This window comes from Castanea sativa, chromosome 5, assembly GCF_040712315.1.
Source record: "Castanea sativa cultivar Marrone di Chiusa Pesio chromosome 5, ASM4071231v1".
NCBI lineage: Eukaryota > Viridiplantae > Streptophyta > Magnoliopsida > Fagales > Fagaceae > Castanea > Castanea sativa.
The window spans coordinates 18,460,307-18,479,378 of NC_134017.1; the positions used below are offsets into that span (position 1 = coordinate 18,460,307).

The window sequence follows — 19,072 nt, forward strand, 5'->3', positions numbered from 1 at the left end:
TTAAATAGCCACATGACTGAATATTAAGAAGAAAATTTAAGGAACAACACTAAAATAGCTAAATTTTGCCATTCCTAAACTTATTGCCAAAGAACATTCACATCAATATAGCTATTTTAATATTTCAATAAATATATAGTTAAAAGGTAAAAATAAAATGAATAAATAAATAAATTAAATAAAAAAACTCAGAGTCTCAATATTTTATCCCAGACAATATTTTAACGTGGGCCACAACTAGCGATTGGTTTTCCCCTCCCTTTCTTTCTTTCTTTCACTCACTCTCCGCCTTTCTCTCTCGGTTTACGTAATTACATTGACTAATTTTTCAGCTCTCAAGTTCGCGCCAATTTTAGCTAGGTAGTCGATCTCACCACTGAGGTATGATGTCTCTCTTCCCCAAATTTTATTGATTTTAGATGGTCAGCGGCTTGTGAGTTTGTTTGTGTCTGTGAGTGTGTGTTTGGTGGGCTACGGACATGTGGTGTGGGTCTGCCGTAGAAACTGAGAAAGAAAAGATGGGTCATCTTTGGTTGGAAATTCTTGTTTGCTTTGCGAAGTTTCAGAATTTTGAGTTGTTGGGTAGTTTTAATTGATGGGTTGACACAAACAAAAGGGACATCCCCCAAGTCTTATGGCTGGGGGCACACCATCCTGCCTAACAAGCAGGACCAGGTGTGTAAGGAAAGGTCATACCAACTCTGCTATTACTCTTTCTTAAATGGTCTCCTACAGTCGCATCCATTTTTCATGTAAAACAGTCTTCATTGCTTTTCTAAATCAGTAACGTATATTACTTTGTTTTAATCAAAATGTCTTTTAATCTTAGAACTTGCTATCTATACTCAGTCAATTTTTTTATTCATCTCAAACATCTCTATCATTAGTGTAAGATTCTCTGATTTTGGAAGATAATCACCATGCACATATGAGGTAAAAACCACAAAGGTTGCAAGGCTGAAATTTTTTAATCGAAATCCATGGCAACAATTGCTAAAATGAAATTAATAGCGACAGCCGACAGGCACATCCGGATGTGGTCAAAAAGTAGATAACATTTATTTTCAACATCATTATACCTACTCCCAACTAAATGGTCAATGCATGGGGAGAAAAATGAGCTATCTTGTGTGAATGAGAGACTTGTTATTCACAAACTTTAATGAGTGAGAACTGAGCAGATAGAAACAAGGATTCCCATTTTTCTCTCTTCATGGTGCTCTTGAAAGATCCATAATCCTACATCTATCTGATACAACTACAAGTCCTTGGAGAAATTGATAGACAAATTCCATGTTGGTATTCTATCTCCCCTTACTCCAAGCCCTTGCTGTTCACAATCTTCACTCTATCCCACCGAATCATCATCAAAATACCCTCAATCTGTGAACTCAACACCCACCTCAAAGCCCACATTTCTAAGAAATCAGCCCCACCATTTTTCCGTTCTTCTTCGCCATCTTCATATTATTGTCCTGCATTCTCTCTCAAGAACTTAATTAGCCTTGTGTTATCCAAGCCTCTTCCATGCTTTCATTGTCTGTGAACCAAGAACCCTTTAGACAGCTCATATAATTGAACCATTCAATCACCTGAAGCCATATCATTGATCAAAGCCAAAGGTGTGTAGTCCAATGATCTAAGAAGTGCAGGGAGAAGGAATGGCAGAAAGTGCAGTCAGCCTACTTATACAGAATTTGATCCCGTTGTTAGCCCAAGAAGTAAGATTGCTGGAGGGTATCCACGACAAAGTTGTTGACATCAAAGATGAACTTGAGAGCATTCAGTCCTTTCTCAAGGATGCAGATGCAAGGGCCGAGATGGGAGACACAAGCAACGTTGTAAAAACATGGGTCAAACAAGTAAGGGAAAAAGCTTATCACATAGAAGATGTTATTGATGAATACATACTTCATTTAGCAAAACATCACCAAGGGCGAAGGAAACACTTTCGTTTCCTTTTGAAAGTTTTTCAGTTTACCTTAAAACTAAAACCAAGACATGTGATAGCCTCCAAGATTCAAGATATCAACAAAAGTCTCAAGGCAATCAGAGAGAGAGGTGAAAGATATGGATTCAACACCATAGAGCAAGGAGGATCAACTAGTGACGCTAGACGTGATACATGGCATGACCCTCGTGTGGAATCTCTTTTCATTGGGGAAGCTGAGCTTGTGGGCATTGAGTCTCATAGAGACGAATTGATTGGTCAATTGGTACACGGACCATCTAATCGTTTGGTGATTTCAGTGGTCGGCATTGGTGGGCTTGGCAAGACCACTTTAGTAAAGAAAGTGTATGACAATGAGAAAGTGGTAGCACACTTTGATTGCACAGCCTGGATCACTGTGTCTCAATCATACAAGATGGAGGAGCTCTTGCGGAAAATGATAAAGCAGTTCTACGAGGCAAGGAAAGAGTATGCTCCTAGGAGAATTGACACAATGGAAGAGACAGATTTAATTAAAGAATTGAGGCAATATGTACTTGAGCAAAGGTATGTAGTAGTTTTTGATGATATATGGAACGTATTGTTCTGGGGACATATAAAACTTGCTTTGCCAGATAACAACAAAGGTAGTAGAATAGTGATTACAACCCGAAGTGAGAGTGTTGCTCCCTCCAACAAAGAATCTCCATCAAATCATGTGTACAAGTTGCCACCTCTACCATTAGGAGAAGCTTGGGAACTGTTTTGCAAGAAGGTATTCCAACATGAAGGCGGGCATTGTCCCGTTGAGTTGGTTGAATTGTCACACGACATAATTCAGAGATGTGAAGGGTTGCCATTAGCAATTGTAACTATAGGAGGTCTTTTAGCAACGAAAGAAAAGGTTATCTCTGAGTGGCACAAATTCCGTGATAGCCTTAGTTCGGAGCTAGAAAATAATCCTCATCTCTTAAATATCACCAAAATTCTATCTCTTAGCTATTTTGATCTACCTTACAACCTCAAACCTTGTTTCTTATATTTTGGCATGTTTCCAGAGGATTACTTTATTAATAGTGCAAGACTAATACGGCTTTGGATTGCCGAGGGTTTTATAAAAGAAAAGAAAGGGCTAATATTGGAAGATGTTGCACAAGACTACTTGAACCAGCTCATTTATAGAAGCATGGTTCAAGTGGCAACAATTGATTTTGTTGGAAAAACTAGAAGCTATCGACTTCATGATATGATGCGTGAGGTCATTCTTTCTAGGTCAGAGGAGTTAAGTTTTTGTTTAGTCCCACTACAAAACTACTCTAGTTTTGACAGAATAGCCCGACGCCTTTCAATTCAAAATAATGTAAATACTCCTTTGGAGACAAGTACTAGTACCCAAACTCGTTCCATTCTCATTTTGGGGGTAGATGAAGTGCCCGTTTCTTTTCTTACTACTTGTTTTGCGAATTTCAAGCTCTTGAAAACAATGGATTTTGAAGGTGCTTCTATAGATTTTATTCCTAAAGAAGTGGGAAACCTATTCCATCTAAAATATTTAAGTTTGAGAGATACAAAAGTTCAGATGCTTCCGAAGTCCATAGGTAAACTGCACAACCTAGAAACTTTGGATTTGAAACGTTCCCTTGTGTACGAACTACCGGTGGAGATCATTGCGCTTCGTAAGCTGCGATATCTTGCGGCCTATATCGAAAACAATGATGCTGAATTTTCTATTGATTTTCGACAATCGATAAAGGTGCCAAGTGGCATTGGACATTTAGAGTCCTTACAAAAGCTTCATAAAGTGGAAGCGAACAATGCTGCCCTTATTGCAGAACTAGGAAGGTTAAGGCAATTGAAGAAGTTGGAAATCTCGAAACTGAAGAGAGAAAATGGGATGGCTTTGTGCACTGCTCTCGAGAAATTGAGCCTCCTTCGTTCATTGAGAATTTGTTCAACAAGCGAGGAAGAAGTTCTTGAATTACATTTGATGTCTTCTCCGTTGCCCTTCCTACAATCGCTCTGCCTATTTGGGCGACTAGAAAGGTTACCAGAATGGATTTCTAGACTTAAGAGTTTAGTTAGAATTGATTTAATCTGGTCAAGATTAATGGATGATCCATTAAAAGTCCTTCAAGCTTTGCCTAATTTGATGAATCTTCGACTTTATGAGGGATGTAGATGTGAGCAATTACATTTTGAAGGAGGAGGCTTTCAGAAACTCAAGTCATTATTTCTTGGAAATTTGAGAACATTGAGTAGGTTGATGATAGAAGAAAGTGCCATGCCTCTTCTTGAACAGCTTGTGATTGGACCCTCCCCATTGCTGAAGGAGGTGCCCTCTGGCATCTACCATCTAAAAAACCTCAAAACTCTAGAAGCTCTTAATTTGTCAAAGGAATTTGTGCTTAGTGTGCAACCAAATGAAGGTCATGACTTTTGGAAAGTCAAGCATGTTCCCTCTGTCATTTTCAGATATAGGATTCAAGGCTTACACTTCATATTCTACAAGCTTGGTGATCCAGGGTTGTTGGAAATTCTCAGAGATATTTCATGAAATTTCAGGTATTAGATTTAGATTTATAGTATTAGGTTTCATACTTGCAATTGAAGCTCTTCTTTTTCTTTTTTTCTTTTCTTTTTTTGGGTGTGTGCCCCTTTTTAGTACGTAGATCTTAAAAGATTCAAATAAAAGGGATAGTCCAAATGGTTTCATAACCATTCAATCATTGATATATATATATATATATATATATATATATATATATATATATATATATATATATCTCCAATACTATTGCTCCTAATTAAATAAATTCTCATATAATAACTAGTTTACTTTATGATAAAAAAAACATAGCTTAAAACTAATTATTAATTTTATAGATATAATGTGACTAACAGGAAACATTGAAAAACAGCCAGTATGGGTTTTTTTTTGGGTGAATCAAAGTATCTCATATTCAAGGATTTATTCTCCATGTGTAATATTACTGTGGGATTGACTTTATTTTTATTGCAACATTCTTGTTGGTTGTGTTTAGTTGTTTAAAGTTTATAATTTGCAAATAATTCTCTCTTCTTTTTTGTGGATTCTGGAATTCCAACTTGTGGATTCAAGGAATCCTTACAGACTCAAGTAACCTTGTGGATTCAAAAAATTTATTCTTGAAATAGATGTATTATGTTTCTTGTGTTGATCGGCTGTGTCAAATTTGCCAAAGAGTGATGTTTTGGTTAAACTTTATTTGTTGTCTTCAGAATGATTTAAAGTTTCTTTGCGAGCGTCTTTTAGAAAACAAACAACTCAATACCAACACAGAGAGCACGAGCATTCAAGAGCAAGAGGCACCCAATACAAGGAGAAGGAAGGAACCAAAATGATGTTATACGACGACATGGAGTGGAACGATGAACTGCAGGCATACACGTATATATGCCCATGCGGGGACCTGTGTTATTTCTGTGCAACTTAAATTGTGGGAAAGTCATGAATGTTAGTAGTTAATATGACAAAAAGCAGTTTTGTTTTGCCTTTGCAATATATCTTTTTTGGTAATTTAAATCAATCAAAACAGCAAATTTGGAAACTCCTCTGCGCCCATGTGCCTGTATGTTTGTTTCAACATAACATTTCCTAATAGCAAAGAGGATTTTTCATTTCTTAACTTGTTGTACACAAGTTTGGTTGCTTGAGATTGATGATGGTTGTAATGTTGCTCCTCATAGTGGTAGAAAATATATACTTAGATTATTGAAGATGCATTGCTCATGATTTTCTAGCAGAATATGCTTGTTTTATTGTTGTAAGCGTTGTAAATGACTTCATTGCTTTTTTGTTGCTGATTGTTTAAGCTGTGGGGGCAAGAAGTGTTAGAGATGATATTATTTCACAACTAAGTTTTGTTAGGCCTTGACAAGTAGTATGGTATGCAATTGATGAGTGAGGATTTTTTGTATTCTAACTAATAGTATGTTGACCGTGAAATTATAATACATTTATAGAAATTGTTGTTTGTTTCATTAGGGAAAAGCTCTCTAGAAATATGATATCTTTCCTGGTTATGAACCGACACTTTTGTTAATTAATACAGGTAACTTAATTGGCTTGATAATCTCTTAGTTGATGTGAATAGAATGACATGAAAAAAAAAAAAAAAAATATGGCCAACCTGGACTATTATGTGAAGGATCTATAGCCGAACTCAAATTTTTTTTACTAAAGATTGGTTGTTGTGTGAAACCCTTGAATGGTTGAAAGTCAATGACTATGTATGTGGCCTTTGGGCTCCATGTGACTTTCATTTTCCCATTAGAAAGGGGAGACTTATCTCTATGAATATCATCATCCCAAAATTTTGAGGTTACAAACTTTCAACAAACTGCTGAATGTTCTGTTGAGAATGAATCTAATGTGCAGGGGTTTTCATATTGATAGAGAATTCACAGTTAGCTTAATGGATGTAATATCCATCCCGTTTATTATAGGAAAAGTTTTGAAAAACCAGTAGTCAAGCCACATTTATTTTTTTGGGATGGTGAATGTAGATGTGGTGGAAGAAAGGTGATGACACAAAGTCCTTTGTATTCTTGCTGTCCTTTGAATAAGGTTTGATGTTAAGGGTTTACTTCCATAGTCCTAACATCTTAAAACTTAATGCTCAGACCTTATTATATGGAGGGCACATGATTTTATTCCAAAAGTCAGACTGGCAGAGTGTACTTCCAATTGAACATCTTATCGAGCAAATTTAAAGAGAAATGAACGACTGTATATGTCTTGAGTTTGAACCCTCAACCGGAACGGCTGAAGATTATTTTTGCCCTTTAGTAAGGATTGAAGTCAGGTTATTGTCCGCTTCGGGTTGTTATCAAGCCTAGCCAAGTTTATTATTGAATAGTCAAACTCAATGGCAAGATTAACTAGATATTCAAACTTGCCTCAGCTCATTCATAATGTTCAAACTCGAGCTTGTTAATAATCAATTGACTTGAATTCGGTTTGCTTCATTTCTCAAGTTGAGCACAAACTCAATCATGCAGACAAGATTTGTTCTGATGAATTTTGATTTCTGTTCTTTGGATCAAGTTAACGGGTTAAATAAACTGCATTTAAAATACTTTTAAATGTAAAAGTGATAATTTTTAAGTAATACTTAAATTTAGTACCAAAGTAATTAGTACTATTAATCTTGATGAATTATTCTGAACTGTTTCACAGTCATCCATCCTTTTACCATACAAGAACACCAAAAATTTAATAGAACACTAAATCATGGCTGTACTTCCAATGCATAAGTTCCTAGTGCTTTATTTTGCAATTCATGATTATACGGCCGAAAAGGACAATAGTTAACACTGTTGCCTTAATCTGTATACCGAGTGTATATAGTAAAGAGCCCTAATTTATAAAAATGAATAGGCTGAGGCGAAGGAAGGGGGCTAGTCAAACATTCAACGAAGCTCACAAGTCACAATTGACAAGAGAAATCAAGCTAACTTGGAGCTCCTAACATGTCAATCTCATATTAGCATTAAATGCACTCCAAATCCAATCACCCCCTGGAGCATTAATTTTGATTTAACCTGGATTGAACCCCCTCAAGGTATGATGAAAAACTGGATTTACAAATGGTGGCAAGAAAGAGAAAGAGGGACCTAGTGTGTGTTTAAGAATTGTCGAAAAAAATTTTGGTTTCTGTTTTTTGTTTCTAACTTTTAGCAAATAATCTAGTTTTTAGCTTTTTAATATATATATATATATATATATATGTTAGCTTTTAACTTTTTGTAACAAATAACATAGAAATTATAAAAAATTATATCTTTTAATAAATACTATGCAAATAAGTTACCGAAAATATTTCCAAAAAAACAAAAGTTACCGAAAATAAGCTATTTCCAAATGGACACCTATAAATAAGCTCTCAACCCTCGCAACAAGAGGCAATTATGTAAATCTAAACCCAGGAAATCTTGTATGTGTTTAAGGATAATTTACTGACTTTACCATTGGAGTGGATTCAGTCACCTTCCACCAGGACGACTTTAAAACTTTTTGTGAACTTCTAGTGTGTAAGGATAATCTGTTTAATCCAGGAAAATAAAAATGTGCAGAGAAATGAGCAGTTGGAGAGTTTATTTATTTTAAGGTCGTCCTTGACCTCTGGGCTCTGAGAATACATTTTCGTTTCAGTTAACCTTTTTTTTTTTTTTTTTTTGAGAAACTTGTTTTAGTTAACTAGTTAAGAGAACCAAGTACATGAAAATCTAGTACTAATATTTATTTTGATTTTGAATTTCATATCCTGATGTTTCGAATTTGACGTACACTAGTCCAAACTCCATAGTTGACGCTCCATATACTAATATACAGTCATTTTTTTTTGGCTCTGGAATGTGCATGAATGCCATGTCAAGGACAATGCAGTATCAGCCTTAGCTAACATCTTAATTTTGTTTACAAAAAATTTTAAAATTTCTGAAAAAAAAATTAATTTGTCAAAGATTCATCATTTTCCAATAACTATATAGACCTCTGTGTATCAGCATAAATCACATGTACCTTGAAACATGTAAGTATATAACATATGCACACTGCAATGTAGGGTTTAGTAACGTTGATTTAATGCATTTCAATATATATTATTCAGGTCTATCGGTATACTACATTGGCTTAGTAAATTCAATAGGAAATAACATCTACGTGGCCAGAAAAAATATATATATATTATAAACAAAAAACTCCACTACTAAGGCTTTCCACAGTGAGCACGCAAAGAATGTGTCCTTTCCAAGTTCTCCACTAATAGCATCAGTTGGCAAGGATGATCACTTTTGAATCAGAACTTAGGCAGAACAGATGTTAAATGGTATACAATGTCCATTATCTATCTGCAACTCGAAACAATGCACAGATTTGGATGGACAAAGTTAGGATCAACAAGAATAAGGGCTCCATATTTCAGAAACCGCCTCAGAAATTTTTATTCTCGACCAAATTCCTAATCATTTCAGAATTGGGATCAATGATGTAACTGAGAAAATAACAAGAAAAACAACATGCCGTTCATTCCAGGGATAAAAAATGATGTAAGTACCTCTAATCTGATGGAAGAAGTGCAATTTCAATTTCTTGCAGTGATTTTCCTTTTGTTTCCAAAACATTGCTCTTCACAAAAATCACAGCTAACACACAGAAGGCGGCAAAGATTGAATACAGCACTCCTGCCCCTATTTGCTCCAGCAGGGGCAAAAACAATAGACCAACAAAGAAATTTATAACCTGTTATGAACACCAAAGTCAATTATCAAGATGGACCAGAAGTTCATGACCTCAAAGATGTGAAGATGATTGACCTTAAACTAGCCTATAGACCATGGGATATTGTACTACCCAATTCTTGTGTTTTTTAATTTAAAAAAAATTCAATAAAAAGAAATACTTAAGTGGATCTCCTGTCTAGAAGAATGCTTAATGGTGAGTCAAAAAAGTATTGAGTTCTCAGTTCAACAAAAAAGATTAAAAAAAAATGGATAAAAATTATCTTCCAACAAAACCATAGAAGGAATATATGCAGAAAAAAATTACCCAGTGCACAGCCATGCAAACTGCCATTGCCTTAGCCCTAATCCGGCCAGGAAGAATTTCTGAAAGGAGCAGACCAGGGACTGGACCAGCACCAAGAGAAAATGTAAAGACAAATCTGCATTTTCAAGTTGTTATTTAGCATAACTGCAAAGAATACCATAATATTTACATATCAATAGCTTCTAAATTTATATGCTTATTCTGTAAAACTTGCTTCATCAAAAAATGATATAGGAGTTTTTTTAGAGGTACATTCACCGAGTCCAACAACTAATGCTTGTGGCCTTCTTAGAACTATGAATCAGATTCAAGAATTTTTCACTATCGATCGTGTCATACTGTACATGCCTCCCCCACATCATGTTCCAACCTTCTATGGCTAGAACGAGATTTGGATCTAATACAAAATAGAATGAGATTTGGATCTAATACAAAATAGGACAGAATTATCCTCCAAATCAGTTTGGAGAAAAGTCCTCCAACTCACTGTGGCAAATCAATTGAATCCACATGTAGTTTTAGTAACATGACCTACTTAAGAATCATGTGACTTTTTAGTTGATTTAATGAATCATGCAATATAATACATGTGTATGGTCTTATAAACCACCACATAATGGACCTGGTTTGGAGGAAAAATTTTCCCATAAAATATTGGCTTATTCAAACACCTCCCTCTAAATATTTCAGTCATCACAGAATAACTGAAAGATACATTTCAGAAATCCAATATATCAAGATGCCTTAGCAGCAAAGCTGCAGCTAATTCACCACTCACAGCAGCATGCCACCAACAGATAGATACAATGCTCCAGAGCCTGATGCAAAAGAACTTGTTGCCATTATTTGAAGTGCCATCGACACTACCTAAAACCAAAGAAATGCGTAAAGCAAAGGTGAGATAAAATGAAAATATGTATACTACTTGATGCAAAACAGAGGTGAGAACCCAATAAACAAAAATATGATATTTGGTAACACAGCACAGCAATTACAGAAGACACAAACTGACAATCAAATGAAACCCAACAAAGAAGATCTTGTTGAGTAGTGGTCATATTTCATCTTAAATTTGAAACTCCTGCAAATACACAGGAGGCAGAACAGCATAATTTATTATAAAAATCTATAACATCAGAAGTTTTGGAATTAGCACTCCCACAAAAGTTTTTAGAAAGAAAAGAGCAATTTTGAGGGTGTCAGCCTTTCACATGATTTTTTTTTTAAAATAATAATAATAATGAAAGAAAAAGAAACTACAATTGGGGCCTGAATGAGTAGTTTTAAGTCATCACAAAAGCTTAGTCACCTGTACTGACAAGATTTCATCAGTTCAATTAGACAGTCATTTTTTGGACAATTTTCCTAGTTGGAAAATCATTGGTACTTCTACTTTACATGTATGCTCAGAGAAAAGCAGTGTATTTTTAAAATTCCAGCCCAAAATATCTTCCATAAAATTTCATATAAATGGAAGAGTTAGTCAGCAAAAGGAATTTATTTCATTTTACTTACCATGCCTGAAAAACTTCCAAGAAGAAGCACCTTTCTTCCAAGTTTATCCATCAACATTGTTGCAACTACCGACCCTAGTACAAAAAATACGATAAAGAGGATGTTTGACCTTACTCTCAAGATATTCAAGTAAGATACTTGGGGATAAAGCAATCAATACCAAATAAATTTGAGAGTCCCACACATATGTTTGCAAGATCAGAAGGCACGTCGAAGCTCTTAAAGACAGTCGTAGAGAAATAGAATATAGCATTTATGCCAGATAGCTGTTGTAAAGCAAAAAGGGTAGAGCCAATGAAAACCACTGCAAAATATGTATGTTATACGGAAATCCTTTAGAACAAAACATATTTATACCATGAAACTAAAACTATGTGTAAATAAATTGCTATATCTACCTTTGAAATAGCGACCATATAACAACTCGGATAATTTTACTGTATCCACCTCATCTCCTCTCTCTGACCTTGACAATTCTGCCATTGCAGATTTGACATGTAATCCTCCCAGAAGCCTCTCAAACTCGGCTTCCGCTTCAGCTCCTCTTCCTCTCTAAACCAAGTTCAGAAAAATGTGAGTGTACACATTGCCAATTCACCTCCAATGGTTCGATGATTAACAAAAATGACAAACAATACATTGTGAAGGGTGGGGTAGACCTCCATGATAATTGCTCAGCTCTCCCTAAGGCTAAATTTTACTAAAAGTGGAGAAAATATTATTGCATTTACTTGGGTACTGGAGCAGGCCAGATGTAAAGAGGTAGAATACAAGATACAAGATAAATGTTCAATTACTAGAAATAAAGGAAAATGATGGCTAACATATATGCATAGATAGAACAGAAGCAAAAGATAGAATATGAAGGCACAATTCCGGATTTCTGGGCTGTTGCCTGACCAACTGCATCCTTATTTACGAGTGTACTCTGTCTATATCTTGGACCTTCATCGAAGATAGCACACAGTTGAAAATAAACTTCTTCAAAATATGAGAAGGTGAATTGGCTAAAAAAGTTACTATAACTGTATAAAGTGCTACCAGCAAAGCATATGGTTTGGGGAGGTTGGAGAGACTGAGAAAGATAGGTCCATTGTGCTAAAAAATAAGGCTCCAAAGTCCAAACAACTCAAATCAGAATTCAGTTCCAATTTACAATCAACCAAAAAAGGGAATATTTAGTCAACTGTATATACACCGGGAAAAAAAAGAATTAATTGTATGTTTGGCTTGAATCCAGAACTACATCATGTGATATATGACCACTATTCAGATCAATTTAATCAAATTTAAATTCAAACTCGATTAAATGGGCTGAAGCATTATAAATTCAAGTCAAACACATTTACACTACTGACATATTCAGAGGATATTACATGTAACTTGTTTATCCAAAAAGACAATCACTATTTAAAATTGGTCCATGTAAGTTTGAGATATATCCAGATCTCTCAGACCTGCACTAACTCGAGAAATTTACAGCCCAGCTCAAAACAGGAAAAATGTTGAATCCAAACAAAATACTATTTAAGCATAACGATTGACAAATGACAGCAGATGACCTTTAAAAGCCAATGGGGACTCTCTGCACAGAACTCCATGCAAAGAGCAAGTAGTACAGCTGGAACGATAGATACCCAAAAACAAACCCGCCACCTGAGCACATCATCAATGTAAAATGTTATTCCTCAGATATCCAAATGGAAAATACAAAAAGTGCTTTAAAATGTTTAGATAAATTAAATTCTTTTATAAAAATTATATATTTTATGAAGTACTATTATTTCTCAACTTAAGATATCTTACCAATCAATTATTTCCTTGGCTGGGAGTCCAATAAAAAGAGCTCCCAAAAGTCCTAGACATGTAGCAATTTGAGTGAAGCTCCCATAAGTGCCCCTTATAAAAGTCGGTGACACCTGATCATGTTTGATGAACCAGTCTTAAGAATTTAAGATTTAAAAAAAAAAAAAAAAGAGACTTATGACATTCCTGGTCAAGTGGATGAAGCATAATTAAATGTTTAACAAAAAAGTTATAAACAAAACTCTTACAGTAGAGACTCTACATAATAGTCAGACCAAACCAATAACATTATTAATTAATATACCTCTGCCACATAGAGAGCTGCAACAGGTGGGCCAAGCCCCATCCCGGTTCCAACAAATAACCTCCCTAGAAGCATACCCCACAGACTATTTGTTGTTGCACTGCAAGAACGCACTTGATTAGTTTTTATGCTTCATAACAGTTTAAATAAAAGCACAAAGATCACGTTAATCTTCAACCATATGGAAACCTTTCAGCAAGAAACACATGGGGGAAGGAGGAGAAAATCAAACACAGATGGTTCAATAAAAATAAGTGGTAGTAGTTTTACTTGTTTACATGGTGGTTGTAGTGGTTAATTAATTCATCCCTTGTAATATGTTCTTCTCTATCCTTTATGCAATTATCAACATCAACAGAGAAAATGTTTCATATCTAAGAAAGAAATAATGGGCTCCCCTCAAAGCTCCTAGACTGGATGGGATGCATCCACTCTTCCACCAAAGCTATTGGCATGTGATAGGAGAACATGTCACTCAATCTGTAATATCCAACCTTAATTCGGGTAAGATCTTGGAATCAATCAACCACACTTTTATAACTTTGATACCAAAAGTTAAAAATTTGAGAATGTGTCTGATTACCACCCTACAAGCTTATGCAATGTCATATATAAAATCATTAGTAAGGACCGTAAGGTGATCATAAACAGGCTTAAGAAAATTCTCCCCTCCATTATATCGGAGTCTCAAAGTGCTTTTGTCCCAAGGTGGCTCATTACAGACAATATACTTGTAGCTTTTGAGTCCTTACATCATATGAAATCCCAATCTAGGGGTGAGACAAGTTTCATGTCTATGAAACTTTATTTGAGCAAAGCCTATAAGAGGGTGGAGTGGTCCTTTATGGGGAAAATCATGGCAAAAATGGGTTTCCATGATCAATGGATATCCCTTATCATGGAGTATTTTAGCATAGTTCCATATTCCATCCTTGTTAACAGTGAACCCCAAGGCTACATCCCTCCCACAAGAGGATTATGCCAAGGGGATCCACTCTCCCCAACCATTTCTTGTTTTGTGCAAGGGGTTTCATGCTTTGATCTTTCAGGCTACCCACAGAGGGGACAATTGTGGGCTATCTATTTGTAGAAGTGGACCTAGAGTCTCTCATTTGTTCTTTGCAAATGATTGCTCGATCTTTTGTAGAGCTTTGAGAAGTGATTGCCAGAAGATTCAAGAAATCCTTAGCATATATGAGGCCGCTTTGGGTAAACAGGTTAACAAGAACAAAACGACTTCGTTTTTAGCAAGTCTACCCCTAGTGCCATCCAGGAAAAGGTGAAGGAAATGTTGGGATTCCCAATAATCCGTCAATAAGAAAAATATATTGGCTTACCATCCTTCATTGGGAGAGAAAAGTGGGTATGCTTAAATCAGATAAAGGAGAAAGTGTGGAATGTGCTGCAGGGATGGAAAGAGAAATTACTGTCTCAAGCCAGGAGGGAAGTGTTGATCAAAGCAGTGATTTAGGTTATTCCGAGTTATGCCATGGGATGCTTTAAACTGCCTGTGGGATTATGTGATGAGATCAAAGGACTTATTAGAAGATTTTGGTGGAGGAATGGAGGGGATAAGAGAAAGGTACATTGGCTAAATTGGAAGAAAGTCTGAACCAAAAGGAAGAGGTGGTACAAGATTTAGAGAGCTAAGATATTTTAATGATGCTATTTTAGCCAAATAAGTTTGGCACCTTCTGAACAACCACAATTCATTGTTCTTTAGAATCTTCTAGGCAAATCTCCTTCCTCGCAGGTCTGTGTTGGATGCAAAAGAAAGCTCGAATCCTTCTTATGCATGGAAGGGCATCGTTAGAACAAGGGATATCATTTGGAGGGCTGGAATGCGGAGAGTAGGAGATGGGAAGACAATTAACATGTGGGGAGAAAACTGGTTGCCATGTGATGAATGCAGAAAAGTCCTCTTGGATTGGAGAGACCCGCCATGATCCTCCAAGGTGGCTAACTTAATAGATGAAACCCAGCACACTTGGAGAAATGATGTGATTGATCATATTTTTCTCCCTCATGAAGCAAGGATGATGAAGAGCATTCCTTTAAGCTCTACCAATGTACCTGAAACTCTTGTATGGATGGGGTCAAAGGATGGAAAATTCTCTTTCAAGTCAGCTATCACATGCTAATGCAGGATTTTAACAACGATTTTCCTTACTGCTCAGATGATTCCAGCAATAAAGCTTTGTGGATGAAGGTGTGGTGGAGTCTACCTGTGCCAAAAAAGATTCAAAACTTTATCTGGCGAGCATCCTACTCGCCATAATTTATGGCATCGAAAAATCATATCTGATCCCCCATTGTGAAGGATGCAACCGTGAAGTGGAATCTACAGTGCATGCAATCTGGAGTTTTCAAGAAGTTTGAGGAGTATGGGAAGTTGTTGGTGATTATGAGACTCATAAATCCCATCATTTCCACCACTTCATTGATCTTATGGACCTGGTCTTGAAGGCAGAAGGTGCTGCTCTTGTTGCAGTTATATCTTGGTTCCTCTGGAATTGCAGAAACAAGCTTTGTTTATCATTTAATTGTGACTCACTGCAAGTATTACAACAGGAGCCGTGATTATCTACAGGAGTACATGACTGCAAAGTCACCCAAGACAGCTCCAGTTGCGAACCAAAATCTGACGATTAAGTGGAAACCTCCAGATGCAGGCTGCTACAAGGTAAACTTTGAAGGGGCAACCATTCAAGATATACATTGTGCAGGGCTTGGAGTAGTAATCAGAGATCACCATGGCCATCTGGTTGCTGTGCTAAGCCAGAAAATCCCTCTTCCTCATCTCACCAAAACTACTGAAGCCTTAGCAGCATGACATGCCACTCAACTTGTACTCAATATTGGGTTGGACCAAGTTGAGTTTAAAGGGGACGCTGCAATAATCATTAAGGAACTCCAGGCAGAAGACTTAAGTATCACAATTTATGGACATATATAGATACAAAGAGGCTTACATCCATGCTGCAGAATTTTTCATTCTCACATACAAGAAGACAAGAAAAATTCAGTTGCCCATGCCTTAGCAAGGCAGGCAAGCGTTATTGCTACCGAATATGTGTGGTTTGATACTATGCCATCTCATCATTTGAATGTACTAGTTTATGATTTATGATATAAGTCCTAATGAACTTTTTCTCAAAAAAAAAAAAAAAAAAAAAAAAAAAAAAAAAGAAGAAAGAAATAATTAAAACTCAACTCACACAAAATTACATAAACTAAATGATGGTGAAACTATATGCATTTATGTGCAAGCAAACCACCAAAAGCTTCAATACTTAAGAGAAGAATAGTACTAAAGTAAAATGATTCAATAAGACAGCAAGTTCTCACTAGTAGGAGGTAAAATGGGACTAAAGCCTGCATACATTCACTTAACACATTAGCATATGATTGATCCCCCCTTCCTCTTTTTCCCTACTCTATGTGTGTGTGAGGTGGGGGTATGCAGGTGCGGTCAGGGAGACACCCTGAATGTTATAACAAGAATATAAATATAAACGCATTAGCATTTAGAAGTTCTGTAGTAATGAAAAAAAGAGTTTTATTTCTCTACAAAGATGTATGTCAAAGCAGAAAACATCTGAAAGTGCTAGACTTTGAGCAAAATGGATTCCCAGGAAAAATAACTAAGATGTGCCTCTCAATGCAGTTACCTCAAAGACGCACCAATTATCATTGGTAGGGCACAAAGTTGAAATGCCCTTCTCCGCCCAAGCCCATCTGAAGCCCAGCCACTGAAAAGAGATCCAAAAAAGGCACCTCCTAAACATGTACTCACCACTAGACCTTCATTGACAAAAGAGAACATATTAGACAAATTTGTTTCAAATGCAAAAATTAGAAAGGTTCGCCACATTAAGTACCTTCAGCAAAGGTATCCCCACTAAAGCCAAGGCCTATAGAGATGCTTTCTAGGGTCTCATTGACTACTCTGCATTAAGAAACAAAAAAAGAAAAAGAAAAAAAGAATATATTATTTCAAAAAACATCAAAAGAAAGAAATAGAAATGATTATGATTTTCAAAGATTAGGGAAATACCCAAGATGGTAGCCATATAGGAATGAAGAGATAGTTGCCACTAGAATATGTGGCAAAGAGCGCTTCCATGAAGGGTTTCCGATATCTTTTCCATTCAGTAAACGTGCTAAATGACCACATGAGAAATCAACCCAATTGTTAGTATCATGCATTGTAACATAAACTATTTTCATGAAAAAAGAACAGTGCTTCTAACATTTTTCTCTCACATATGGTATTTAACGACGGTCATTTTGGTTCATAGTGATAGGAAAAATTGCACTCATTTGGATAGGAAGTAGTCATTGCATCACCCTATAAATTAACGGTTTTATGTAAAATTTTGATAACCAAAAAAAAAAAAAAAAAAAGGCAAATGCTCTATCACATGAAAGTTTTACTGAATTTCATGATCTCATTTTTTAGCTACACCAATTACTTCTATTCTATTACTTCTTCCAAGTTTCTTTCTTTCTTCTCTCATGCTATAAGACAGAGAAAAAAAAAGGACAAGCTGTAATTCAGTTTTGGTACCTAGCATTGAAATTTAGAATACAACAGTAAAGCTTTAGTCCCAATAATTGAGATTTAAATAAAACATGAAAATGGTGATTAAAGAAATTTGAAAGTACCAGAACTTCCTTCTCTGTCAAAATCGTTTATATAGTCCTTCGATGGCCCACGTTTGTACATAAAGGAAGCGTCCGAATGACGACCCCGCATAGCAAAATTATCAATACCTTCCCCTGAACTCGGAAGAGGGTTTTCTGCGAGCAACTGCAATGCCAGATTAAACTCTAATCACTCAGATTGTCAATTAATTCCTAATTTATTTTCTACAAATACCTCAAAAATAATGGGTGAGAATCTGAGATTGGAATAGAAATTCAGTGATGAAAATTGCATCTTAGATTGCATACAACAGGACAACATTGCCAAATTCATCATATTAGCAAATCGCACACTTAGATCCATACAGATATACATGCATACACATTATATATATACATACATGCGTGCACATTCACACACACGGATCAAGATATATAAACACACACACGTTTAGATTTTTTTTTTTTTTTTAAATGATACAATCTTAAATGAAATTTAAAAATTCCATCGATGATCGATCAAATATTATGTTTTAGATCTAATATTAAAGAATTTCATATAATTATATAATAAAAAAATTGAAAGTTTGCTCAAATTTCAACTACTTCAAGTTGAAAGCACGCATGCATATATAAACATACACACACACACGAATGTATGTATGTATGTATGAAAAAGCACAGAGAGAGCTGCAAAAACGACACCGTATGGAATATCATCACCACCAAAACTCACCATGTTGAGCTCGGTTTCAGAGACAAAACTCAGAAAACAGAGCCTCTCGCCACAAACACAAAAAAACACAAATACACAGTTCAAATATCAAAAGGCAGAGCATATATATAAATTACAAGAAAATGTAAATCTAGAAAGAGAAAACGACAATGCAAAGAGAGAGAGAGAGAAATGTGAAATTCAATTACCTTACTAATTTGAAAAGTTTGTCAGACGCAGACTTAGAAAACGATCCGATCCAATTTCAACAAAGAGAGAAAGAAGAAAACGACGCTGCTAACGTGCGCAGGGAAAAGTCAGTGTCAGTTGGAAGCAGAAATGTTAATGGTTGTTGTTGCCGCGTTTGTGTTATTTGGAAGAAATGTGGGTTTGAAAGAAAGGGACGGGAGCTAACGTGCGCGTTTGCAATCTATAGTGACATTCATTGAGAATTTGATGTATATGAAAGTGGTTGTTAGAGGAGTTTGTTATGTGTGTGTATATATATATATAGATAGTATTGTAGAGAGAAGAAGCAAAAGAAGGAAGGAAGGAAGGAAGGGTGTA

General features: G+C 35.8%; 2 protein-coding genes across 4 annotated transcripts; one reads left to right on the forward strand and one right to left on the reverse strand.

Annotated features, from left to right (window-relative positions):
• The first annotated feature begins 1,229 nt into the window (after positions 1–1,229).
• Positions 1,230–5,655, forward strand: LOC142634449 (disease resistance protein RPM1-like). Its single transcript, XM_075808744.1, has 2 exons — positions 1,230–4,492; positions 5,189–5,655. The coding sequence occupies exon 1, from the start codon at positions 1,662–1,664 to the stop codon at positions 4,482–4,484; it is 2,823 nt and encodes a 940-aa protein (XP_075664859.1). The 5' UTR covers positions 1,230–1,661; the 3' UTR covers positions 4,485–4,492; positions 5,189–5,655.
• A 2,877-nt stretch (positions 5,656–8,532) lies between these two features.
• Positions 8,533–18,857, reverse strand: LOC142634135 (putative plastidic glucose transporter 3). Of its 3 annotated transcripts, none has more exons than XM_075808415.1 (15): positions 18,715–18,857; positions 17,812–17,956; positions 17,201–17,306; positions 17,025–17,092; positions 16,815–16,947; positions 13,144–13,243; positions 12,840–12,952; positions 12,596–12,689; positions 11,432–11,585; positions 11,194–11,337; positions 11,034–11,107; positions 10,297–10,385; positions 9,519–9,633; positions 9,028–9,212; positions 8,533–8,821 (listed from the first exon to the last, which is right to left on the reverse strand). In XM_075808415.1, the coding sequence occupies exons 2-14, from the start codon at positions 17,900–17,902 to the stop codon at positions 9,030–9,032; spliced, it is 1,464 nt and encodes a 487-aa protein (XP_075664530.1). In that variant the 5' UTR covers positions 17,903–17,956; positions 18,715–18,857; the 3' UTR covers positions 8,533–8,821; positions 9,028–9,029. The 3 variants fall into 3 exon arrangements, with proteins under 3 accessions (XP_075664530.1, XP_075664528.1, XP_075664529.1); XM_075808413.1 differs by lacking the exon at positions 18,715–18,857 and adding an exon at positions 18,527–18,696; XM_075808414.1 differs by lacking the exon at positions 18,715–18,857 and adding an exon at positions 18,527–18,696 and having other exon boundaries at positions 8,533–8,931.
• Positions 18,858–19,072: the final 215 nt, after the last annotated feature.

What these genes read in the sequence shown, in the direction of transcription:
- LOC142634449 (XM_075808744.1), top strand. Translation starts at nt 1,662, where the DNA reads ATGGCAGAAAGTGCAGTCAGCCTACTTATACAGAATTTGATCCCGTTG.
- LOC142634135 (XM_075808413.1), bottom strand. An exon ending in CAGCTCTCTATGTGGCAGAG is followed by an intron (nt 12,953 to 13,143) that starts GTATATTAATTA and finishes AAACATGATCAG; the next exon opens with GTGTCACCGACTTTTATAAG. An exon ending in GCCAAGGAAATAATTGATTG is followed by an intron (nt 12,690 to 12,839) that starts GTAAGATATCTT and finishes TGATGTGCTCAG; the next exon opens with GTGGCGGGTTTGTTTTTGGG.